The following is a 23,647-nucleotide window of genomic DNA, read 5'->3' on the forward strand; positions in this document are numbered from 1 at the left end:
AATATTATTCACTGCCATTGACCTATCGGCAAATAAGATGACATTCACTGATGTTTTTAAGTAGTTTTTGAAACGGTTATTTTTCACAAAAATAATCTTTGTCATGCGTCTTTTTTTTTCTTTTGTCAAGAAAGTAATATTAAATGTTATTTTATAAAGTGTGTATGATTGAATGTGTGCTCATTCAAAAATATGATGAAGGGCTGAAAAGTTAGTACAGTTATTTTTTATCATTTTGAAGATGTCATTGTTTCCCTGGCTCAATATCAAACAAACAGACCAACAAACATCAGCATCAGTATTGGCCAACTGCCAAATTGTTATATTAAACACTGGTATCGGCCCAGAATTAGTGCGTCCGTAATTTGTACAAGACTTAAGGGCGTATGGTGTGAGTGTCTGCTTGTGAAAGGTATGCTTGTGCCTCTACACTGTAGTAAGGGCTTTGTATGGGCTGTGATGGCGACCATTCATAGGATGCAGGGGGTGATAACTACAGTATACTTTAGCTAGGTCAATGGGAGTCTCTGGGTGAGGCTAGTCACCGCTGGGAGCTGGCCTCCCTGGATCAATTCTCAATTCGGGCTCCTGACACTAGAGCTAATAGAGGAGAGAAAGTATCTGTGGCCAAGAAAAAGAGCACTTACTAGCTTCCCACCCCAAGCACATTACAACATGTACAACATTTTGTGTCTAACTGAACTATCATGCATTGCATTATCATTGCGACACATTGTCAGCTTGTAGATCGGCTATTTTTGGTGCAGTGATTTGGTGTGGAAAAAAAGCTAAAAAAGTACACAGCCAACTCAAGTCCAATTTACTAAGTCTAGAGGGTTTAAGTGGTTAAGGAAGTCTTGTATAGTTTGGCTGTATGGATATAGGCTTTAGGCCAAAGTCCTCCAGATGCGGTTCTGATCCGGTTCACAAGTGCACCTTGTGGTCGCAACAGACATCGTTGCTGTGTGTTGCACTAGGTGTGGAACCCCATATATGAATATGCATATATTTGGCTATATAGATATGAAATTCAAAAACAAAGTGCCATAGAGTAGCTGACTAATTTACTATTGTTCCAACTCACACGTGTGCTTACACACACACACACACACACACACACACACACACACACACACACACACACACACACACACACACACACACACACACACACACACACACACACACACACACACACACACACACACACATTTCTTTCTTATTCATGAGTGGAGCCATTGGTGTTGAATTTGAGTATCAGGCTCAAGAGAAGGGATATAGATACTGTGTGTGTGTGTGTGTGTGTGTGTGTGTGTGTGTGTGTGTGTGTGTGTGTGTGTGTGTGTGTGTGTGTGTGTGTGTGTGTGTGTGTGTGTGTGTGTGTGTGTGTGTGTGTGTGTGTGTGTGTGTGTGTGTGCGCACACACACGCGCATGTGTGTCAGTATCAGATGCCTGTGTTGTCTCTGTGTGATGGCGAACAGGCAGATGATGCAGAGAGATGGCGTGATGAGAGCTAACATCCAAGGACAGACCAGAAAGAATGAGAGAGAAGGAAAACTGTGTTGGGACCCATATGTTTAATGTAGTGTTATGTTAAGACAATTGTGGTTACTCAAATGAATTTGCCATGAAAGGAGTACTCTGAGAAATATGACAGATTCAGTACTAAGGACATGGTTTACAGTATTTATAAACAAACATCTGTTAGTAGGTGCAAAGAGCATAGAATCTGTTTTTGGCATTGATTTGGTTTGTCAGCTTTGAAGCCATTGATCAGCATTAGCTATTATTATGCTCCTTCGTTCTAACCTGTGTGCATGAGGTTTTCACTGAAGTAGTATATTTTATAGAATTTACCACTTAATTAAAGTACTTATTTGACCAGGATTTCCATCTACACCAAAATTCTTTGCAGAAAATAGCTACAATCTATGCTATTTTCACAGATAGTTTTCATATTTTCGCTAAATCTTTGCCTATAATGACATGCCCAGAATGGGGAAGTTAGGGTTCATGTGGTTAATGGTCTCTTCTCGTCACCACCTCATTATTCTGTTTCAAGTCATTTTACTTGACTCTTTTATGAGTCACTTTCATCAACAGGAATGCTGTGCTGCAGAGGCAATGAAGTTAACTTTCAATAGATGTACATGTTTTCATAGCAGGATGCAATCTATCGATGCTGAGCAGTACTCCGTTTTATTTGATGCAGAAGAGCTACAGTAGAAATAGATTAATAATTGGATGCCTACATTTGAAGCAAACAGTTCATTGTCTTGGCCACAGAGGCGTTGACATGGGGTGATAATCCACTCATTATGTCCAGATTATTCTTGTCAGCCATAGGTTTTGAACCGACAACCTTCCATGTAACATGATGGACAAGATTCTTTCGATTTTACTTGTCAGCTAAAATGTGGTTGTTTCCCTGTGCCTCAAGGCTGCACACATTATTTCTGTTGTTTGATGCATGGATTTTTATAGAGTGCTGATGGATCTGCCAATAATAAACAAGCTTTGACACTTTTAAGGCCCTGGATCAATCTGCCATGACCATGAGCACAGTTTTAGCCCTGAATAGGGGTTTGGCTTCAGACTGTGGTCTTTTCGCTCAATAATGCATGAAAACCTCACCTTTAGTCCACTGGTTGCTACTGTGGAGCTGGCCCTCTGATGCTGTCCATTTGAAGCCGAGCTCCCACCCACTCACATGCGCACACACACACACACACACACACACACACACACACACACACACACACACACACACACACACACACACACACACACACACACACACACACACACACACACACACACTGTGGCTGCTTGTTGCCTATCGTTGTTCTAAACTGTAAATGTACTGATATGATATGGATATATCTCTACTTCATATATTTAATCTCCACTCTCCCCTCTGTTTCTGTTTTAGGATTGAAAAAACGTACCAGGAAGGCCTTCGGGATACGGAAGAAAGAGAAGGACAATGACTCCACGTAAGTCCTCGTCCTGTCCGCCGTAAACGGCTATAACACAGACAGAATAACAATGTTTTTATTTACTTTAACTTCACTAGCCTCACCAGATTGGTGTCTGTGAGAATGGACAGATGCTGGATACACAAGAAGCCCATACTGTGTACTGTACACACTTGGAAAAGGATTTGGACTGCTGTTATTGAGTAGAGTCCCAATAACGTGGCCCAAGTTGCCCCATGAAAAACAAAATAAACCTTTGTGTGATTTGGATTAATATCTTATAAGTTAATACGTTATGGTTGTTGTGGGTTTGTGAGTGTTTGTGCACAGATGGCTGTGTAGATTAATACTTTTTCTGCTCTACAATTAGGCAAGTTGTTAAAAATCTGCACTATTTTCTTTTTTCTCGCCCTCTTCTCTGCTGTCTCTCGATTTCTCTTCCTTTTAGGGGGTCCCCAGACAGAGAGGGGGGTGTAAGTATGAGACAACTTTTAATAATCAGTAGCTGATGACATCTTATTGATTCAGTCGGTCAAAGAAAACAACTGATTGTATTGTACTGTACTGTACAAGCTTGATCTTCTACTGTTATGACTTGATACAGTCTGAACAATAAGACACGAACGCTACACAGAACAGAAGGCCATGTATTCATCAGTGTATGTGAACTATTTTAGCAACAACAATTCAAGGATTGATAAATAAATATGATTCTATACTTTTCTGATATCATTTTAATTTTCTGTGTTCTGGTCCTTCTTGCCTGGCAGGAACCCGAAGAAGTTGAATCGGTACCTAGGGTTATTCAAATCCTACTGTAGAGTAGAATAATCTCTAGAATCCTCTAGTCATGTAGCACTTAGAGTAGAGTGCATAATTATGTATAATTAAAATAGAAAATGTATTTGAACTGACTAATGAACAATTTTGCATCTACTGCCCTGATTTTTTTTCTTTCTTTTTTTCTCAAATGGGCCTACATTTTAGTATTATTGTAATCCACATCCATTCGTAACTTTTTCCTAGCATGCATATAAATATCTTATGTGCTATAAATATATGTATGCACATTTCCAAACAGTGGTACACAGTGTTTAGTGTAGCAGAAGAATCAGCTTAATGTACTAAAAGTAAGATTGGTTCATTCCAAATTGTTACCAAAGCTACCAAATATTTTGGTACCAAAATATTGTTTGTAAAAAAAGAGAGAAAAAAATCATTAAGAGGTAATTTAACTTGCATTTAAGCTTGCACAGATTTGGCCAGTTTATGGCCCCTTACTAGGTTGTACAGCCTACAAATTCACTCATCTTGAGTCCGTAGACTAGACCTTAACAATCACCAGGAGAGCTGTCCCGAGGAGCTCATAACCAACTGCAGTCCAGCTCCTGACAGTTTAAAGGCACTGATAAGTGTGCCAGACCAAACTGAGCCATAAAAGAGAGAACCAGAAACAATGCTTTGCACTCGAGCTCCTTAACAGCTAGCATAGAATATAGATCCATCCGGTGGTAATAGAGTAGTGCATGTTTTGGTAGTGTATCTGTACTTCCATTGCTTGGTGTGAGTTTATTTTTTTTGTCCTTTCATCAGCCCCAGAGGAAGGCCAATGGGGCTCCCAACGGCTTCTATGGAGAGATTGACTGGGACAGATATGTAAGTAAACTTTTTTTATTGTAATTTAGCTAAAACCCTATACGTTTTCTTTCAGTTGGTTAGTCAGCAGGTATTTATGTTGCAATTTGTAAAGCTATTTTTATGCGGCCCATTTGTTTACATTTGTATTGATCGAGACTGTAATCACCAGTTACTTTCATTATAACCTTCACCTCTATTACTGCCCGTAGCCTTTATCCACGTCATGGCCAAATCAATATGCTAGTGAGCAATTTGTGGCTGTAAAGTACAAGGTTAACAGTATTTATAATAACGTGGATGGATCAATGAATTTATATCAGATAAGTAAATAACGAAAGTTTGACATTACTGCCACTAGAGGCCGCTATCTCCCTGAGTAATTTTTTCTATTGAAAATTCCATAGGGAAAACTTAGATCGCACCATGTAAGAACTGGTGTTTCAAAAATAAACAAATCAGCCCCGGTGATTTTACTCAGATTGATATGAAGCATCAACTGACGGTGAAAAAGTACTAATTTATCCAAAATGAATTAAATAGTTTCTCCATAGTTTACCCCTGTTGGGATTTTCAACAGAAAAAATACTTCCGTGACCCAGGGGTAGCGGAATTGACGTAAGGACTTATATACTTAATAGCCAATTTACAAGCTCACGACGCGTTGTGAGCTTGTAGATCTGCTATTCTTGCAGTATTTTCTACCCAGAATAAGGACGTTAGATTTCATGCGGTTAAAAGACCTGTGCCACCCGTGATCGGCAAAGTCTTTGAACTTTTTGAGCAAATCTCCTGTATCCCGTAACAGGATTCCCGTTGTAAGCTGTTTTACAGTATGTCAGTAGTATTTCCAAAACTCCTGGGGCTAGATAACAGTACAAAACTGGTTATTGGAGTTACATTTCACAACTTTCACTTTTTTGCTAGCATTAGAATGCATCACAAAGCACCAATCTCTCTCATCCCCTTACATTCAATTCAATTCAATTCAATTTTATTAAAGTGTCAAATCACAACAAGTTGTCTCAAGACACTTTACATGTAGAGAAGAGACCCGACAATCCCACCCCACATGACACTGTGGCAGGGCAGAAAAGCTCCTTTAGCAACAGATGGTTATGCCCAAGTTGCAAGAACGAAATGTGTCATATTGATGCGATAATCCTACGTAGGCAAACCATTTTAAACAGGTTTTTATTGTCCTGTGTGTTTTAGAACTCTCCTGAAGTGGATGACGAGGGCTTCAGCTGCAGACCTGAGGAGGAGGAGGAAGGAGGAGATATCCTTGCCATACTCGGTTTATAGATGTGTACAGATGTGTACAGATGCCTCAACTCCAGTATGGGGTTTAGTCTACTCATATAAAGATCACTTTGTACTGTACTTATAATGGTAATATCACTCAATACATAGGTAATACTGTAATAACTGCCTACACATAAATACATTATTAAATGGTTACCGGTACAGTACCTACATTTAAATAGAAACCATGATGAAACCCATGAGTCACACTACTGAGTCACCAGACAGAGAAAAGCCCTAGCCTCCTCGTGAAGCCTGGAAATATCACTCTAATCGATACATTTATACCAAGACCATCAGCTAGTATTGAACTGAACTGAGGCTTTGCTGTTTGTCCTTCTGACTCAAAAGGATGTTCATCTATCTGTAATTACCTTCTAATAGACTGACCGCAGACTAATATTGAACTGAGTTAGACAGACACGCAGACTATGACGAAGGCTAGGCACACAATTACATTTGTGGTCAGAGTTAAAATGGCTATTGTCACCAAGTACCAAGTACATGATCTGCACTACACATGTTTTGGGTTCATGTATAACCTTCAGTAGATTAACATATACAGATGTGTTTCCTAATTTTACCCCAAACGTCTTGTATTTTGCTTCAAGCTACAGTGTTTCAAGGTAGCGTACACCAAAATAATAGTCGACAGTTCAGGAACTCAGGAACCACTACCATCCTTAACTCTTGGTTTCCACCTGCGCCCAAAGCCAAGGCACATTTCTTCTCCTCTGACGAGTCGGAAGGAGAGGAGGATCATCGTAAAAAGTTCAAAATCAAGATCAAACCCATGCCGAAAGACAGTACTACTGTGATAGCGCCTTCAGTAGAAGAACTGAAAGTGTCCATAGGCAACATAGCTCTTTCCCCAGCTCCTATGGTGAGTAGCTGTGACGTCACTGCGTGACTCGCTCTTGGTGTTTGTACGGACGTGATCTATGCATTGGTGTGCTTGCTGCTTGGTGCACAGCATTGTTGCTCCATCTATAGCATTGGTTCTCAAAGTGGGGTCCGGGGACCCCCAGGGGTCTTTGGGGGAGTACCAGGTGGTTCCCAGCAAAATGAGTTAATTTTGCATTCAATTCAGTTTAACCACTTGAGCCCAATATACATTGACTATTTGAAAATAGCCAATCTACAAGCTCACAACGTGTCGCAAAGCGACGCGTTGTGAGCTTGTAGATCTGCTATTTTCCCAAAAAATTGTGCAAAAATGTTTAACGTTTGGAATATTTTTTTAACATTTTAACACAAATCTTGTATGGGGGGTCCCTGGCACAAAATATTTTCAGATGGGGGTCCGCGGCCAAATACGTATCAATTTGGAGGTCCTTGACATGAAAAAGTTTGAGAACCACTGATCTACAGTGTGCGTGTTTGTGTATCTGTATTCTGTTCACACAGCTCCAGGAGTGTGCAACTTCATTCCTCATTCTTTTTGAAGAGTTTGTTTTTCTTCTGATGCATTACTAGTACTGTGCCCCTGTTGATTCACAGGCCTGCTTCTGACAAGTCCCGCCATGATAAGAATTATAGCTTGATTTTAATGAGCCAGGGTGTCACAGTGAGATTAAATGTCTGGGTTTCGATCCCAGACTGAAATAAGAACCCATATCCATTTAGGGCAAATTAGCTGATTATATGTCTCTTCGTCTTAAACTGTTGATGGCCTGTCATAATTGAAAAGGCATGCGCTGACATCCACTTTGACATCAATGCGGTTCCACTTCGTACAATGCACAATAAGGGTTAAATAATTACATCAAACAACCCTTTCACTTCACAAGAATTAGGTATATTCAATATATAAAAAAATAAAGTAAGTGTTTTTTTACGCAGCGAAACGATTGTGTGACCAAGTATAAATGAGCATTACAACATCCAGCAATGGGCTGCTCCATTTTGAATACAGTTCAGCTGATGAGTTCTATTGCTCAAGAAGGAAGGAGGAATTTGGATCCAAAAAAGCAAGCGGGTCTCCTTCAAAAAGAGGCTAATTAGCTGGGATGTTCTGGTCAGTTCAGGTACTTGAGTGCAGGTTCTGGCTTCCCCCGGCCTCCACCTGCTACCTCCCAACTTTCCAGTGAGCAGAGCTAGGTTGAGTGTCAGTCCTACGCTGAATAATTCAGATAGGAAAGTGGGCACGGTGAATGCGCGTGTTGGTCTGCTCTACAAAGAGAGAGCCAGTCTGCGGTCATATGAGCCTCAGGACTCAATAATTCATCCAACCTCAAAGACGTCTGTTGCTCGCCCTGCTAATGTCCAACACTGAGCAGGTGTAGTGCTTTTAATGCCATGAACTCTACTGTACGTATGAACTTGTGCGTTTGCCTTAGAAGACAGATACAGTATGTTGGCTGAAATATTGGCCAAACCGATATAAATTGATTTGGCTGATATATCAGCCATTATTTTAGTTCCTTTTAGGGTATCTGCAATTTTGCAGCCGGTATAGTTTTCCAACATTTTCAAAAATGTCCTCACATATCCTCACATGTGAGCCATGTAGATCGGCTCTTTTTGAAAATGTTTGCAAATTGTTCATTGTCAAATTAAAGTTAAATGTTCTTTTCATATATATTTTTTTATCTATCAAATACTTTCCAAAATCAGGATCAGCATCTGACTCTAAAATCTGGCATCGGTCGGTGTGTGTCCAACTCATAGGATTGTTCAGTTCACTGGGATTCCATACATGTTCTCCTTTGCTTAGGGTTTTACACTTTTCCCCAGAGATTATCCTGCTATATATTAGCTATGCTCAATCAACTCAATTCCTCTGAATGTCTTTGATAGATGGTTTGAAATACTGCACGGTATTAAAATACAGTCATGTAGAACAGGAACAGGAACAAAATGAATTAGTTATACAATGTGAATGACTTAACATAGCTTGGAAACCAATCTGTATTCAAACCTAGTCTGTGGCACTTTCCATTCTTCTGGATGTTTGCAATCTGTCTAAATACCAGTACCATTCCCTGCTTCTTGGCCTCTTTATTGAGATATCTAGCACCCTAGTTTGCACTGAGTTCTGGAAGTCCAGTCTTTCCCTCACCTATGAATTATACATGAATCACACAGCCTTCCCTTGGCCCTGGAACTGTACACTTCACTATGTAACCATGGGAACGGATTGACCATAAAATGGTTTAAAGGGACGAAGTACAGGGGTCAAAGAAAAATGGTTCTACTGCTTGTGTGTGTGTCCTTGTTCTAAAAGGTTTTGAAGACTCACTGCCAGAGTCTTCATTTTTGGCAATCCAAATCTATGGATGTTACAATCTATAATGTATCTAGGACACAGGGTGTATACAGCTTGTCTCATGTCGCAGTCTGCATAAACTCAGTTTCCATGGTAATATTTAATATGAGAATGTTCCTCATGCATTCAGTCATTATGTATACAGAAACATTGTTGCATGGGACACGAAGAAACGGATTAATAGCTTATCCCGAATATAATCTGTCTATAATAATAGTATAATATGCTCTGTAACTTATGAATGAGTAAAAAGTTTAGTAAAATGTTTGGTTGGATGGATGAATGAATGCAGTGTTTGTTTTTAGAGGTGTTCAATGCTAAACCAAAGTTCAGTGCTAAGCCTGAGATAATCCTACTGTATGATTCATATACACGTGCCTTGCTTTGAATTGCCTGCAGTAATGATATCATCTCCCCTCTGTGTTTCTGACTCCTCTACCCATCTCTCTTTTCCTTTGTCGGTTTGTCTCATGTCCCTTCTTTCTCTCGCTCTCCCTAACGATGCTAACCTCTGTAGAGAAGTCCGGTAAGCATTTGCTTTGCATGCTATTGCATTTGTCCCTTTCTTTGGCTTCTAACACTTTCTCCATCTGCATACATACTTGTTTTTTTATGCATGCTTCTAAATGCTAAAAGTATTGTGTTGTGTGAAATCAAGGTGGGAACACACCTTCAGCGCTTGCTGAACATACGATAGACTGGAATTATAATGTGCATTTTCAGTACTTGTATCATGGGTATCATTGTAGAGTGCATGTACTAATCTAATTGCCCTTTTGTGACCATGGCATACCCCTTCTGTGTTTCTCTTTGTGTATTTATCAGTAGGAATGTGTAAGTGAGCGAGGTGTAAATGTGTGTGCATAGTGTATGTTCTGTAGTCCATGCAGTACACGTGTACTGCAGTTCAAGTTGTTTCCACTGAGTAAGGCCTGATAAATCTGGTTTTAATTAGCGCTGGAGTCTTGAGATTCCAGTGCTTCAGCCCCATTACAACGTATTACCACCACAGTAGTAGAGGAGACTAGGGAAAGGTCAGATGCCTTTGCAACTTCCTCTGCTACCAAGCACTTTTGTATATGTTGTTGTGAGTTAATCTGGGGAATTCTCTAGTCTATATTGACTCTACCATTTGACATAATCAATATGAGAAAAACAAGTTTTAGAGTGAAAGAAAACAGATGGATTTGAAAAAAAAAAAGAATCACATGTTATTCTTTATTTTTGGAAGTTGAAAATGTTATCCGAATGGTTGCATTGAGACCGGGAACGCATCTGTGTGTCATTTTTAGATTTCTTTGGCTATTCAAAAATTGCAGATCTACAAGCTCATAGCGCGGCACCGAGTGCCGCGCTATGAGCTTGTAGATCTGCTATTTTTTTTTTTATCTTGAAAAGGTGTGCAAATCCTTGAATATTCTTTAAAGCAAACATATGTAACTCAAATATTTGCTTTTGGGGGGTCCCTGGAGCAACATATTTTGAGATGGGGGCCCGTGGCCAAATACAAAAGTTTGAGAACCACTGATTATATAGCAACATACGTTTAAAAAAAACAGAAAACTGTTAGAAGACATTTTGTAGAATCCCCCTGAAGCAAAATCATTTTCACGATTCTTCAAAAAATAGAAGATCTACAAGCTCCGAGCTTGTAGATCTTCTATTTTTGAATAGCCAAAGAAATCTGAAATGACACACAGATGCGTTCCCGGTCTTAATGGGTTAATCCGTAGAATATTTCAGTAGGATATTCAGCATGTGTCCAGACAGTTTGTAGATGAGCAGTGTGCTGGTACAGTGAGTCCAAAAGAAAAAAAACAGACCAAAAGGCCACACCAACGCCACTTCCTATCCTTCTTCCTCAGTACATACGGGCAGGCACGTTGTGATTGGCACTGACAAACAAGAGCACATCGTCTCCTCCGCCTAGCGTATCCAATCAGATTAATCCTCTCACTAATGCGGCCGGCCCCCCTGTTACATCACTATGGTCATTCATGGCTCACTGCATGGCTGGAACCGACACAAGAATGAGGGATGCCTGGAGTGAGGGAACAGAGCAATGACGCAATGGCAACGGGAAGTAGGTTGATGGAGAGATTCCCTGCAGAAATTAAAAGCAGCGACAGTGTTAGTGGGTGGACGGAGGAGGAAATGAATGGGAATTTGCTTTGAATGATAGAAAAGCAGATGTGACTATCAAGATGAGACAAAATGAAAGGATAAGGTATTAAAAAGATTATGATGGAGATATGTGCAGGAGATGAAAGGGTTTTGATACTGTGAATGATGTGCAGTCATGTGCATGCAGCATTAGCCTTAACCACTTAAACCCTGTATATATTTAGTTGACTGGGGTTCCCCATTGGCTCTTTACTACTGTAGGTCCACTCCTTTTTCCCTCAACACCAAATGTCTTTGCCGAAAATTGCCGATCTAAAAGGCAAAAGCTCAACCCCCAAGCTTGTAGATCTGCTATTTTCACTGAATGTTGTCCCCCCCCCCCAGAATAGGGATGCCAGAGTTTATGTGGTTAAAAAAACTGAAGACTGCAAATGGCTGTGATTTCTCCACTCATCACACACAGACATATCTAACCTAACACCTACTGTATGCACTGTGCATAAGCTCACATACACATTCACACGCATGTGTTTGTGAATGAGTCATCCTCAGCTCCTCTTTTTTGCTGCCTTCTGTTCAACGAGATTTATCAACCTGAAAGCATATACGTGGTGTACTAAGCTAATGCCATGATATGAGGCTGCTGAAATGTCACTGTATAGAGTACTGAAGTCCTGACGTCACTCGTTCATCCTCTGGGTCACGGAAGTCATTTCTCTATGGAGAATAACATTGGGTCATCTTAGAATTGTCTCGTATAAGACTTTTGGTCCAAAAATAAACAAATAGTCCCGGCGCTATTGTCAGGGAGGTGGCTCTGTATAGTTTCCGATAATCAGTCACCCATATTTGATACAGTCTGTTACTGGCAAAAATGTAATCAATTCGGTGGCGGTTACGTTAGCGTTTTGTCACCGTCAGTTGATGCTTCATATCCATATGAGTCAAACCACCGGGATCATTTTTTATTGTTTATTTTTGGAACACAGTTCTTATATACCGCAATATTAAACACGTTTATGGGAATTCAGAATGGGGGGGTGGGACGTGACCCGGGTAGGATGCGTAAATTACGTCAGACTTTGGGCTCTATAGGCTAAATGCATATTATTATCCATACATGTGAAAGCTCTGCAAGGCCCAATAAGGAAAGTACAGCCGGTGTCATTAAAAGTGGTCGTGTTGCATCGCCAAATAATGTCTCACCTTGAGAAAATGAATGTGCACACGTTTTTTGAGCCTCCAGATTCGTATCATGTGATGTCTCTTTTACTGATTTGTCACTCTCTGACCAGGGGTCTCTTCTCTCTTCCTTTTTGCTGGTCACAGAGACGTAGCCCGGTAAGTGACATTTCCCCTCTGTGTCCTGTGGGGGCCAGGGTAGATAAGTAACATGCTTTTTGTCCCTATCTGCTCCCCTCTGTCGTTTGTGGTGTCAAAGGAGGCAATGAGAGAGGATACAGTGGGTAGTCTTGAGTGGCTACAGTAACTGCTAATGAGCTGTGCTGTCTCATTGATATCAAAAGATTTAGACTAGGAAATTGATAACTGAATAATAAACTATCTTTATAATTCAATCACTCATCAAAACATTTTTGGGGGAAAAAGTTTCAATTTCAGTTTTAAATGACCATATTCACAAAGCAAACATTATGCTCTAACTTCATACTTGGTGGGTGGGGGTTCGCACTCCCAGACTATGAAGGAAGAGCAAAATGACTGCTATGTAAATGGTCGGTTTATTTCAGTGATGATAAATTCAGAGGATGCCTGTCCTCTGCCACCTCTCTCTTTACCCCTCCTTGCCCTTTCATTCATCAACTTCCTCTCGATGGGCATGTTGTCTTGTTTGAATGTGTACTCACAAACTCTCATACATTGGACAATTAAGGTCACAGGAGAACAAGTGTATTGCTGCCTAACGTCTCCCTAAACGACACACTTCCTCTCTCTTTCACCTTTCCCACACATTCTCTTAACTCCCTCATTTACCCACCCTCCTCCTCTGTCTCAGTGCAACACAGAGTGTTTGTGTTGATGGCCGCTGTCTAAAATGTCTTCCTGGGACACACACAATGCTTCTAGCTACAGCACAGTCACCCATTACACATACTCAATAGAACGAGGATGATGAATTGTAACAAATCACTGTTATTGTTGGTCTGGGTGTGGGTATCTGTGTGTTACGTGATTTATACTTTGTTGTGCATCAGTGCTGCACGCTAAAATCGGCAGACCTACAAGCTCATGCCGCATCACGCTGTAATGCACTGTGAGGTTGTAGATTGTCTATTTTTGCTGCGCAACACTGGCGTGCAACAAAGTCTAAATGAGGCTTTAGCAATCCCTTACGCCTGTAGAGCTGGTTGCTAAGCAGGAAGTTAGGCTGGTCTCATTTGATTAAGTCATCCTGAGGCTAAAGCTCATCTCCTGACCTTCACCGCTGAACAGACTGCATCATTCCTTGTACATGTTACTGTTATACATTTCCATATGCTTTCTCATTACAGGGTTTGGTGAAAAGGAATAGCTCTAGTAAGTATTTAAGGCGAATGTTGCAAGTATAAAAAAAAGGCATGTTTTAAATCATTGTTTCTCAAACAGTGGGTCGGGACCCATCTTTGGGTTGCGGACCAATTTTTATGGGTTGCAAATGAATATCCCCTTTGTTTTCATTTCCTACATTTAAAAATGTACATATTATTTCAAAAGATTTAAAAAGTTTCAGCCAACAAATCTCAACTTGTCATTCATTAAAAACAATTCCAACAACAGTATTTCATAAATAAAATGAAAAAATCTAATTTCCATGAATAAATAAAAATACAAGTTTAAGAAGTGTTGTAAATAGCTGATCTACAAGCTCACGACAGGAAGTGACACGTTGAGCTTGTAGATCTGATATTTTTACTAGTTTTGGGTCCTGGGCAAATGTCGAATTTATCTTATGGGTCTTGAGCTAAAAAGTGTGGGAATCACTGTTCTAAATAATATACAGTATATTAATATAATATATATTATTGTTGTTTCCAGGGGAAGAGATCGCTAGACCAAGACGCACTGTACCCGTTGTGCCCCCTGTGGCCCCTACACCAGCCCCAGTGCTCAAACCACCAAGGTATGAGCACCCATATGCCCTGCATCAAGGTCACTGATGAACACACGGTCATCAAGTCATTGTTAATGCAGTCCGATATACTAAGCTCATTTGAACCAGAATGCAGAAAATAATTGACATAATCCATGTTACAGTAGTTGGGTACATTCCTGCAGTAGGAGAGCCCTTTCAATGCGTGCATGACCGTTAGCAATTATTAGTCATTTAACCCATTTAAGACCTGAAGCCACTTCTACAAATGCCTTCTAAATCAGTAGTTCTCACACGTTGAAGATTTTTCAAAAATGTAAAAAAAAAAGCACATGTACAAGCTCGCACGCAGCGCGGCACGAAGTGATGTGCTGTGAGCTTGTATATCTGCTATTTTTGAATAGCCTACGCTAAATTCTAAAATGAGATGGATGCTTTTAATGGGTTAACTGCTAAAAAACCCTATACTTCAGTGACTGGGGTCCCCCAGGGGTCTGTATTTGGCCCCTTACATTTTTCCCTAGTCTACACCATATCTCTCAGAATGTTTGCATATAAACTTATGACATGCCCAGAATAGGGTTGCTAGGGGTCATGTGGTTAATGAGCCCACTGAGACGGTGTGAACGCATTGCAGTTTTTCATACACAGTGTCAGTTGCGTTGCGACGTGTTGTGAGCTTGTAGACCCCCCCTCCCCCGCAGAATAAGGACGCTAGGGTTCATGTGGTGTAAGTGATACCCTGTGAATAAGTAATTCAACAGCCACTGCAACTATTCAACTTTGTCTGGCTCCTGTGAGAAGATTCATGAAATTGTTGTCATTTCACAATAGTGGTGGTCCACAACTCGACTATCATACAACATAACGTCTCAAATGTAGCTCAAAGCACCCAACTAGGAAAGAAGAACTGTATGTAATTAAGGATTGTAGCATCAGTGCAATAAGGTCCAGTGCTAAAAGTCACGTATTGTACCGGTAATATTGACACCTTATTGATATTGAACAGAAAATAAAATGCCATGGTTCTCTACAGTACATATATATATTTTTTTGTTCCAGTAGTCAGCAAGCACCGATCCCTGAGGACACCACAGCCTTATTTGGGCCTTCTCTGGAATCAGCCTTTGGAGAACAGAAAATCGAAGGTATCATCACTTACATTTTATATATACACCTACAGTACTGTGTGTAATTGTGCGTATGTTTGTGAGTGAGAGAGAGAGATAGTGAGCGAGCGAGAACCAGAGCTCGCCGTACATTTGTGTGTGTAAGCTTGTCAATGAATATAACATTTGTTGTAAGTCTGTCTTTCCTTGTATCCACCTCTTTATTTTTTCTCTCTCTATGCATTTGACGGTAGAATGACTTATGTGCCTGTGTTGTCAGTTCATCATTATTGGGGACACTAGTGTCTGTCACTTTTAAGTCTTCCAGTCTGAAGTCCCCATGTTGTTTTGCTTCAGGATGTGTGAGCGAATGAAACTGCTTTAATGCTGTGCCACCAAGAGTCTCTAAAGCTGCCAGCTCGGCTGTCACAACGTCTCTCTCTCTCTCTCGCTCTCTCCTCATCTATTTACTCCCCCTTCCTTCACTAACATTACTGTTATTCCTTGAGGCTTTGACAGCAATGCACTTGTGAGGTCAGCCTCTTTACTGAGGTCAAGACAAGAGGCAGATTTTCCTCGAGGTCACATTAATGCACGATGGTGTTTGTTTATATGCAGATTCTCCCCTCGCCCACTCTCACCGTCATGTAACATGTTCAGTCCTACCAGATTTCACGGTGTAAATCTGTGTAGGCTGGGGGAGTGCTTGTACCGCTTATGCAATAACTGTCAGTTGATGTGCGCTGTACCTAACGCCAACATAGCAGAGATTCCCTTTTTAATATCAACATTCAGAGAAAAGAAGAAACAGCTTTGATGCTATTATTAGCCACTGATAAAAATGATTGTATAAATAAATAATGATTCTGATAGATCATGTATGGGGTATAGTCAGCATATGGAATCTCCTTTATAATATTGCGGACATCTAATTTCCGTCTCAATATTGAACACAGTGGTGAACACAGTAGTGTTCAATATTGACACAGTATTGTTCAATATTGACACGATTAGGCGAATAGTAACAGTCAGAAACATGTGCTGCAAAAGGTCTTTAGCTAATGGATTTGAATAATTAGCCTGAGGTGCTTTCAAATTGAGATACCTCTTATATATCTCTTATATAAGAGGTATCTCTTACAGTCAATGCCACTGACATGCCCCTGTGTATTCTGTTCCTCTCTGAACCTTAGTGGTTCTTTCTGAGTCAGATGTCTGGGGGGCCTCTCTGTCCCAACCAGAATCCTCTTTGACAAGACCCTTCCCCACAGGAAGTAAGTTTGATTTTATATCCTACCCTGCTAGTTGTGTTGCGCTTCCCGGAATGACTGCACGGACCCATCAAGTCACCTCATCATGAATCCCCATCATCATCATCATCAACCCACTAACAAGTGGAACAGAGAACTGAGTGGGGGGGTGTCTGTGAACTCCTTGTCTTTCACTCAACGAACTAACCTCCTTCATTTCATAAGCCATTATGCAGTCAGATTATTCACTGTTGGATGTACTTTAGCTCATTCACTTTGAGAGGTTCAGTATTCAGGCAACCATACCTCCTTCATCACCACCTCCTCTACCTAGGCCTGACATGTGGCATGGTGTTGAATGTGCTGTATCACGTGGCATGGTTGGCTGGTTGGTTGGATGGATATTCTCCCTCCCTCGACTTGATGTGATACGGTTTGACGTTAGACCAGTGGTTTTCAAACTGTTTTTATGTGCCAGTTTGCCAATTTCACTGTTGGGTCGCAAAATGGTTGTGTGTGCTGTTAGTTAGGCTTGTCACAATTATTAAATAATAATTATTCGAGATAATTATTTATATTATTTGAGATAATCGCAATTGTTTTTGCATAATCGTCATGATCTAGGTTATTTGTCATATCTGCCCTGTGCAACTTCAAATCCTAAAACAGAAATATAATTTGTATTCACATGTTCCAGTGCTCAACGACTAAAACGCAATTACATCGTTAATTGCAATTATTTGTTTGACAGTGAATCATCACGTAAAATGTCATAATCGTGACAGCCCTAGTGCAGTTACAGTATGTGTAGACTAATCTACTAAGAACGAACTAACAGGATAATTGCATGCATATACAGTAGTGGGCTATTACCCAGGAGAACTGATGCTGCTGTTACCGAGGGCAACAATGAATGTCAGGCGATAATTTGTTTATTACATACACACAAGCCTTATTTATTCACAAAGACGACTGAGAAAATAAGACTTGATCAACACGGCACACATGGCAGCCATTAACTCATGCTGAGTTAATTCCACAGTGAGATGACGGTTCAGCATGCAGTGTGCTGATTGGTCAGCTGCTGCCGTATCAGTCTGATATCAATCATCACCCTCAGTGTGCTTTCATCACTCCCCTCACCCAGGGCAAATATAAGGCCGGGAATGTGATAAAAGTATTTTATTCACCTTACTGTAAGTTTATAGGCGACTAATATAAGGCTATGGAATATTTTCATAGCCAGCCATGCAATATGAAATTCTCCTTTCAAATACATCCTGCGTTTAACCCATTAAAAGTGGGAAAGCATCTGTCATTTTAGATTTTAACCACTTTAACCATTATTTTATACTTTGGCTATTCAAAAATAGCAGATATACAAGCTCATAGTGCGTCACTTCGTGCCGCGCTATGAACTTGTAGACCTGCTATTTTAGAAAAACCATGATATGACATTTCAATATATATTTTTAAGCGAACATTTTTTTACTCAAATCTTTGCTTCTGGGGGTCCCCGGAACAAAATATTTTGAGATGGGGGTCCGCGGGCAAATGCATATAATTTTGTCGCACATGAAAGATTTGAGTTCCACTGATATAGCAACATCAGTTTTTCAGAAAACTGCCACCATTCTAATAAACAGTTGGCAGAGCACGTTAAACTTCTCCGTTGCCCTCTTTGGGTCCTCAAACCCACAGTTTGATAACCACTGGTACTAACTTGGCACGAAAAGCTTCAACGCCTCTTTAAGGAATGCCTCTTTAGACTGACAGGCTATGCTTATGGCCATACTGATGATGTCATTGCAGCACCGCCTCCGCTTCCACCTAAGAATGTCCCGACCTCCCCCCCTGCGGCCGGCCCTCCCTCTGCAGACGGCACCGGTAAGAGACCCGGGTCACCCTGCCTCCCTTTGCTGCATCATACCATCGCCCGAGGACTGTACCTTTATCTGTTGTTTCTCTCTCTAACTCATGTGTTATCGCTCTTTTGTTCTACGGTACCTACGGTACCTACATACAGTAATACAGTAAATAACGTGTTCCTTCCACGCGCTACGCCCAACCCGGGAAAACTCCCCCCTGTCAGGTGATAAGAAGCGGCTTGCTAGCTCCTCATGCATTGAAGGAGGCATGAGCTCAGTTCTGGGCTCTCCCTAGGCGGGCAGAGGGAGAGTAGCGCCCAGGATTACATAGTCAATTGGCACTGGGTGAAACAATGGGTTGCAAAATCGTGGGATAAAACTTTAAGCGAAGAAGAAGAATGCAACTACTGTAGGTAGCCTCCAGTCACACTGATGTTTGAGCAGTTAGTACTCTCTAGTCATACTAAATATTGCATTAGAGAAGTTGTAGATATTAAAGTTTTTCTGTTGGGATTTTAACCACTTAAACCCCATATGGGTAACCGGAGTCCCTCAGGGCTCAATACTAGTGTCTTTGCAGTTTTCTGTTATTGTGGGGAAAGCTTTCGCTGAAAATAGCCGATCGACAAACTCACAACGCAACGCGTCGTGTTGTGAGCTTGTCGATCTGCTATTTCCCACGAAAGCCCCCGAAATTTCCCCACAATACCGATGCCAGGGTTTAAGTGGTTAATACCAATGAGCTGCGAGTGGGTGCAAATATAGTTTTTTGATTTAGTCATTGACTCTATCTCAGCAGAGGCAGAAGGTTCTGAGAAGAAGCCGTCGATAGCTGATGTGGACAACATCTTCGGCCCAGAAGATGACTCGGCTGCTATAGAAGACACGGGGGACCAGTGGGTCTGCTTCAGTGAAGAAACCCCTGATAGACCGCCTGTATCAAAAGACACTGCACCTCCACTCCCCTCATCCCCGCCTCCTCCAGAAGAGCCCGCGCCTCCCTTGCCGACCTCCCTGCCTCCCCCCGAAGAGCCGGCTCCACCCTTACCCACATTGCCACCACCCCCAGAGGACCCCGCGCCTCCTCTCCCTATCTCTCCACCCCCAAAAGAGGAGCCTGTACCACCCGCGCCCACCTCCCCGACCTCCCCGACGTCATCAGAGGAGCCAGAGTCTGCAGCGTCTCCTGTCCCCTCTGTCTCCCCACCACCTCAAGACCCTGTACCTCCATTGCCTGCATCTGCACCTCCTGGACCAGAGGAGCCTGCTCCTCCTGCTCTGCCTCCTCCCACGTCCCCTCCTCCAGTCTCCGTCTGTCCTCTCGACTCTGCCTCCAGTATCGCCCCGGAGACCGTTCCCAAAGCACCCACGCCCCCTGCCGCCACTTCCCCCGTCGAGGAGATTGAGACTCGCCCGGTTCCAGCGCCCCTTGTCCTAGCGCAGGAGGAGCCACCCAGGATTCCAGAAGCCTCCCCGCCGAAAGAGGAGCCCAGTGAAACAGTCAGCTCGCCCAAAGATGCTAGCCAGGCGAGCCGCAGCACGCCACCCCCACCCCCTCCCCCTACGTACCGGGCAGTGGTGTCCTCACCAGGCCCCACCTCCGGAGGCGGCGCCACTGGTAGTGGTGAGTCTCTCATTTCACACGCCCCCACCAAGAGGTTAAAACTCATCAGTAGTTTCTAAAGCACGATCTTTAGAAAATCGTGGCAAGGGCAAGCGCCATCTCAAATTGCTGTCTGTTCTCTAATGATAGTCTAGACTGCATTCAATTTGTTTGTAGACATGTCCAAAACAACTTCTGAAAAAAGAAATTAACTGAGGAGGGCATTGGGGGCACATTTAGATAAAGAAGGTCTGGCAATTATGAGGCTATTGTAAGAGGAACCAATTCTCTCTCAGCAGGAACTTTAATTCTGCATTAGAAACTGGAGTCTTCATCCAAATTCCCAGAGAGCAATTGTCTCCCGGAGAGCAGCGAGAGCTGTAATAATAAGGCTATTATTGTATCGTAGCTGTCTGAGTCTGTGCCATAGAAACCTGCTGAATCACTCTATTAGAGAATAATTTCCATGTTAAGTGGAGAGTGATGACATTTTATTTAGCTTTTTCTGGATCTGGAGCTCTTCAGACACAGAACTGTGAATGCACCGGGACACTTTCTTGGTTATATTAGTCAGATGAATAGTAACATCTATAGTATCCATTCAAATGTGGTTAGAAGCAGGGGATGATATTAGGGATGTTTAGAAAGAACACAAGCCACACATACTATACATCCTTCTGAAGTGTTTAGATGTAAAGTTTCACTTTAAAATGGTGGATAAGACGAAGGCAAATGATGAAACTCTGTGATGGTTGCTCGTCCCTGTGCCATGTACAACTTCGAAAAACAGAAAATCCACAAACAATGTTCATGAAGTATGAAACAAATATTCAGTCTAGAATGTATTTAATAAAATCTACTTTTTGTTCACCCGAGCTTTACGCTGGAGGTGGTGAAGGCCCTCTACAATAGGGCAAGAGCATGGACAAGATATTTTTCATTATGTTTGACTAAACTGGCTCTCCTAAAGGTCACCTCATGACAACACACAAAGGGAAGAGGAGCTACACTCACTGCTGACACAGCACATCAGAGCTGGGATAAGAGTGGGCGTTCTTGCTCGGAATGCCTAGTTCAGCTATGGGAAAGTCGTATTCTTAGATAAACAGCGAGGGCTACGTTTTGTTAATGCTCAGTTATTTAAATAAGCTCTCACAGGAATACAAGCCAATTAGAAGAACAATGACTGAATAGTCTGTGAGGCATAACACTTGAGAATGGCTTCAATAATTATAACTTATCATCTCCATAACATTTCAAGCTTAAATACATGCAATCTTAATATCATGTGCCTTTTTTGTGATTAAATATAACTTGCACATTTTCTGCCACTATATACTGTACAACTCCTTATTTTGTTAAATTATGTTACTGGTGGTAAATACAGATCAATGTTTAATTTTCTTGTTAGTCAGACTTAAAAAATAGATTGAAGTTACAGTATGTTAGTTTAGTTCTTTTTTTCACATTTTCACAACATTTTCTATTACCATAGCTGCCTTGCAAACCTATTTTTTTCCTGGGTTAGGGTTAGGGTCAACAAGACTGTCAATGCTGCTTTTCCATACATAGTCCCGGCTCACCATGCCTCTCTACTCTGTTTTACTCAGTTTACTTTGGTTTTCCACTGGACTGGATCCTCCCTCGCCAATAGCACGGCCCCCCGAAGGTGGTGGTGGTGGGGGGGGGGGGGGGGGTTATGAGGCATGAGAACTACCATTCATCTAAAAACAAATTTTAAACTAACGTTGTCTTGACACAATCTCCATTTTAACCTATAGAGATAGGCCATGCAGTTGCTCAACATTGATTCATTCAATAGAACACCCTTTTCTATGGGTCTAAAAGAGCATAACACAAAAGACAATGAATGCAAGAAAATGTTCCATTTATTGCTACACAATCTACATTTTGACCTATACAGCCCATCAAAAACTGTTTCTGGTAACATTAAGGCAAGAAATAGGCCATGCAGTTGCTCAACATTGATTCATTCAATAGAACACCCTTTTCTATGGGACTAAAAGAGCATAACACAAAAGACTGAGAATGCAAGAAAATGTTCCATTTATTGCTACACACAGTGACATTGATATTTACAAGAATAGTGAAACTCAACGTCAGGGTGAACATGGCCAAAATAATAAACAATTACAAATAATGGATTATATACAGAAAGGAAAAGATGGCAGCAAGGAGGCTAATGCTAATAAAGGGCACATTTGGTTATTTTCAGAGCCTCACACTGCTTGGAACTTGGATTCAATGGGTACTAAAAAGCACCTGTTATTACCTGGCATCAGTAATAAATGGCAAAAAAGTAGGAGAGCCATTGTATGGCGAGCTGGGACTATGCATTGGAAAGCAGCATAATATGATAAACTAAGAGAATGTGAGATTGTAGAATGTGTCTTTCACCTGGGAAGGGTGTCCATGCTAATGCTCTGTTCTCCTCTGCAGGTTCCTCCTCTCCGGTGCGACCCACCACTCCATCAGCTGTCAACCCCACCCCGCCTCCACCTCCGCCCCGTCCTCCATCACGGCCCAAGCTCCCCCCTGGGAAGCCCTCCGCGGGGGACATCGTAAGTGCTGTCGTTTTCTTCTGTCTCATGAGCGTAATGATGAAATGCAGCGCAAGACACATTGTATGATGAGTACAAGCAAAGGCCTCGAAGTGAACCTCTGAATCTCTTACCCCTCTCCTCCTCCTGTCCGTCCAGAATCGGCCGTTCAGCCCCCCGGTCCACTCAGCCAGCCCCCCTCCCATCGCCCCCCTAGCAAGGGCAGAGAGCACTTCTTCCATCTCTTCCACCAACTCCCTGAGTGCGGCCACCACCCCCGTCGGTAAAGAGCTCTCCGTGTCCGTGTCAGGTATGTGTACAACATTACCAGGTGCAGGCGTAGCCTCATTCAGTATATTTCCAGCTGATTGTTGTTGCAACAGTAGCTGAATATTGCTGTGTGCGACATGCGTGCACACACTGTGTGTGTGTGTGTGTGTGTGTGTGTGTGTGTGTGTGTGTGTGTGTATTAAACTTATATACTTAGAATTAGGGATGCACCGATATATCAGCCACATATCGGTATCGGACGATATTTTCCGTTATCGGTCAATATCGGTATCGGCAAAAATATATCATTTTTTTGCTGGTTAAAGTTACAGGAGTTTTTACTCTACTATGTAAAAATACTATGGTGTTTGTGATATGAAATGTAAGCTTACCATAATCACAGTAAACAAGCTTTTGTTTAACGCTCGTTGACACTCATTAATGTTACTTGCATCACGGCAATTATGTTGTGTTTCTGCAGATTCTGAACAGTTATATCTTATCATTTATTTGTTGCCCTGGCACAAAAGGGGGAAATAATAAAATAATAAAATGTATAAACAAATATCAGTAGCAGTATCGGCTAT

General features: G+C 41.7%; 1 protein-coding gene across 11 annotated transcripts in view; it reads left to right on the forward strand.

Annotated features, from left to right (window-relative positions):
* sgip1a (SH3GL interacting endocytic adaptor 1a) overlaps positions 1 to 23,647 on the forward strand; it is a 93,236-nt gene that overhangs the window by 53,416 nt on the left and 16,173 nt on the right. For 5 of the 11 annotated variants that reach the window (XM_084066576.1, XM_084066566.1, XM_084066568.1 and 2 more), the window contains exons 3-15: positions 2,934 to 2,997; positions 3,428 to 3,452; positions 4,573 to 4,635; positions 5,830 to 5,893; positions 6,621 to 6,802; positions 12,641 to 12,652; positions 13,822 to 13,846; positions 14,345 to 14,429; positions 15,462 to 15,547; positions 18,571 to 18,645; positions 19,423 to 20,250; positions 22,690 to 22,811; positions 22,950 to 23,100. In XM_084066576.1, the coding sequence (XP_083922702.1) occupies positions 2,934 to 2,997; positions 3,428 to 3,452; positions 4,573 to 4,635; positions 5,830 to 5,893; positions 6,621 to 6,802; positions 12,641 to 12,652; positions 13,822 to 13,846; positions 14,345 to 14,429; positions 15,462 to 15,547; positions 18,571 to 18,645; positions 19,423 to 20,250; positions 22,690 to 22,811; positions 22,950 to 23,100 (1,782 nt within the window). The remainder of the gene's footprint in view (positions 1 to 2,933; positions 2,998 to 3,427; positions 3,453 to 4,572; positions 4,636 to 5,829; positions 5,894 to 6,620; positions 6,803 to 12,640; positions 12,653 to 13,821; positions 13,847 to 14,344; positions 14,430 to 15,461; positions 15,548 to 18,570; positions 18,646 to 19,422; positions 20,251 to 22,689; positions 22,812 to 22,949; positions 23,101 to 23,647) is intronic. The other 6 variants (XM_084066570.1, XM_084066574.1, XM_084066569.1 and 3 more) reach the window with 5 other exon arrangements.

This window comes from Gymnoscopelus microlampas (assembly GCF_963454915.1).
Source record: "Gymnoscopelus microlampas genome assembly, chromosome: 9".
NCBI lineage: Eukaryota > Metazoa > Chordata > Actinopteri > Myctophiformes > Myctophidae > Gymnoscopelus > Gymnoscopelus microlampas.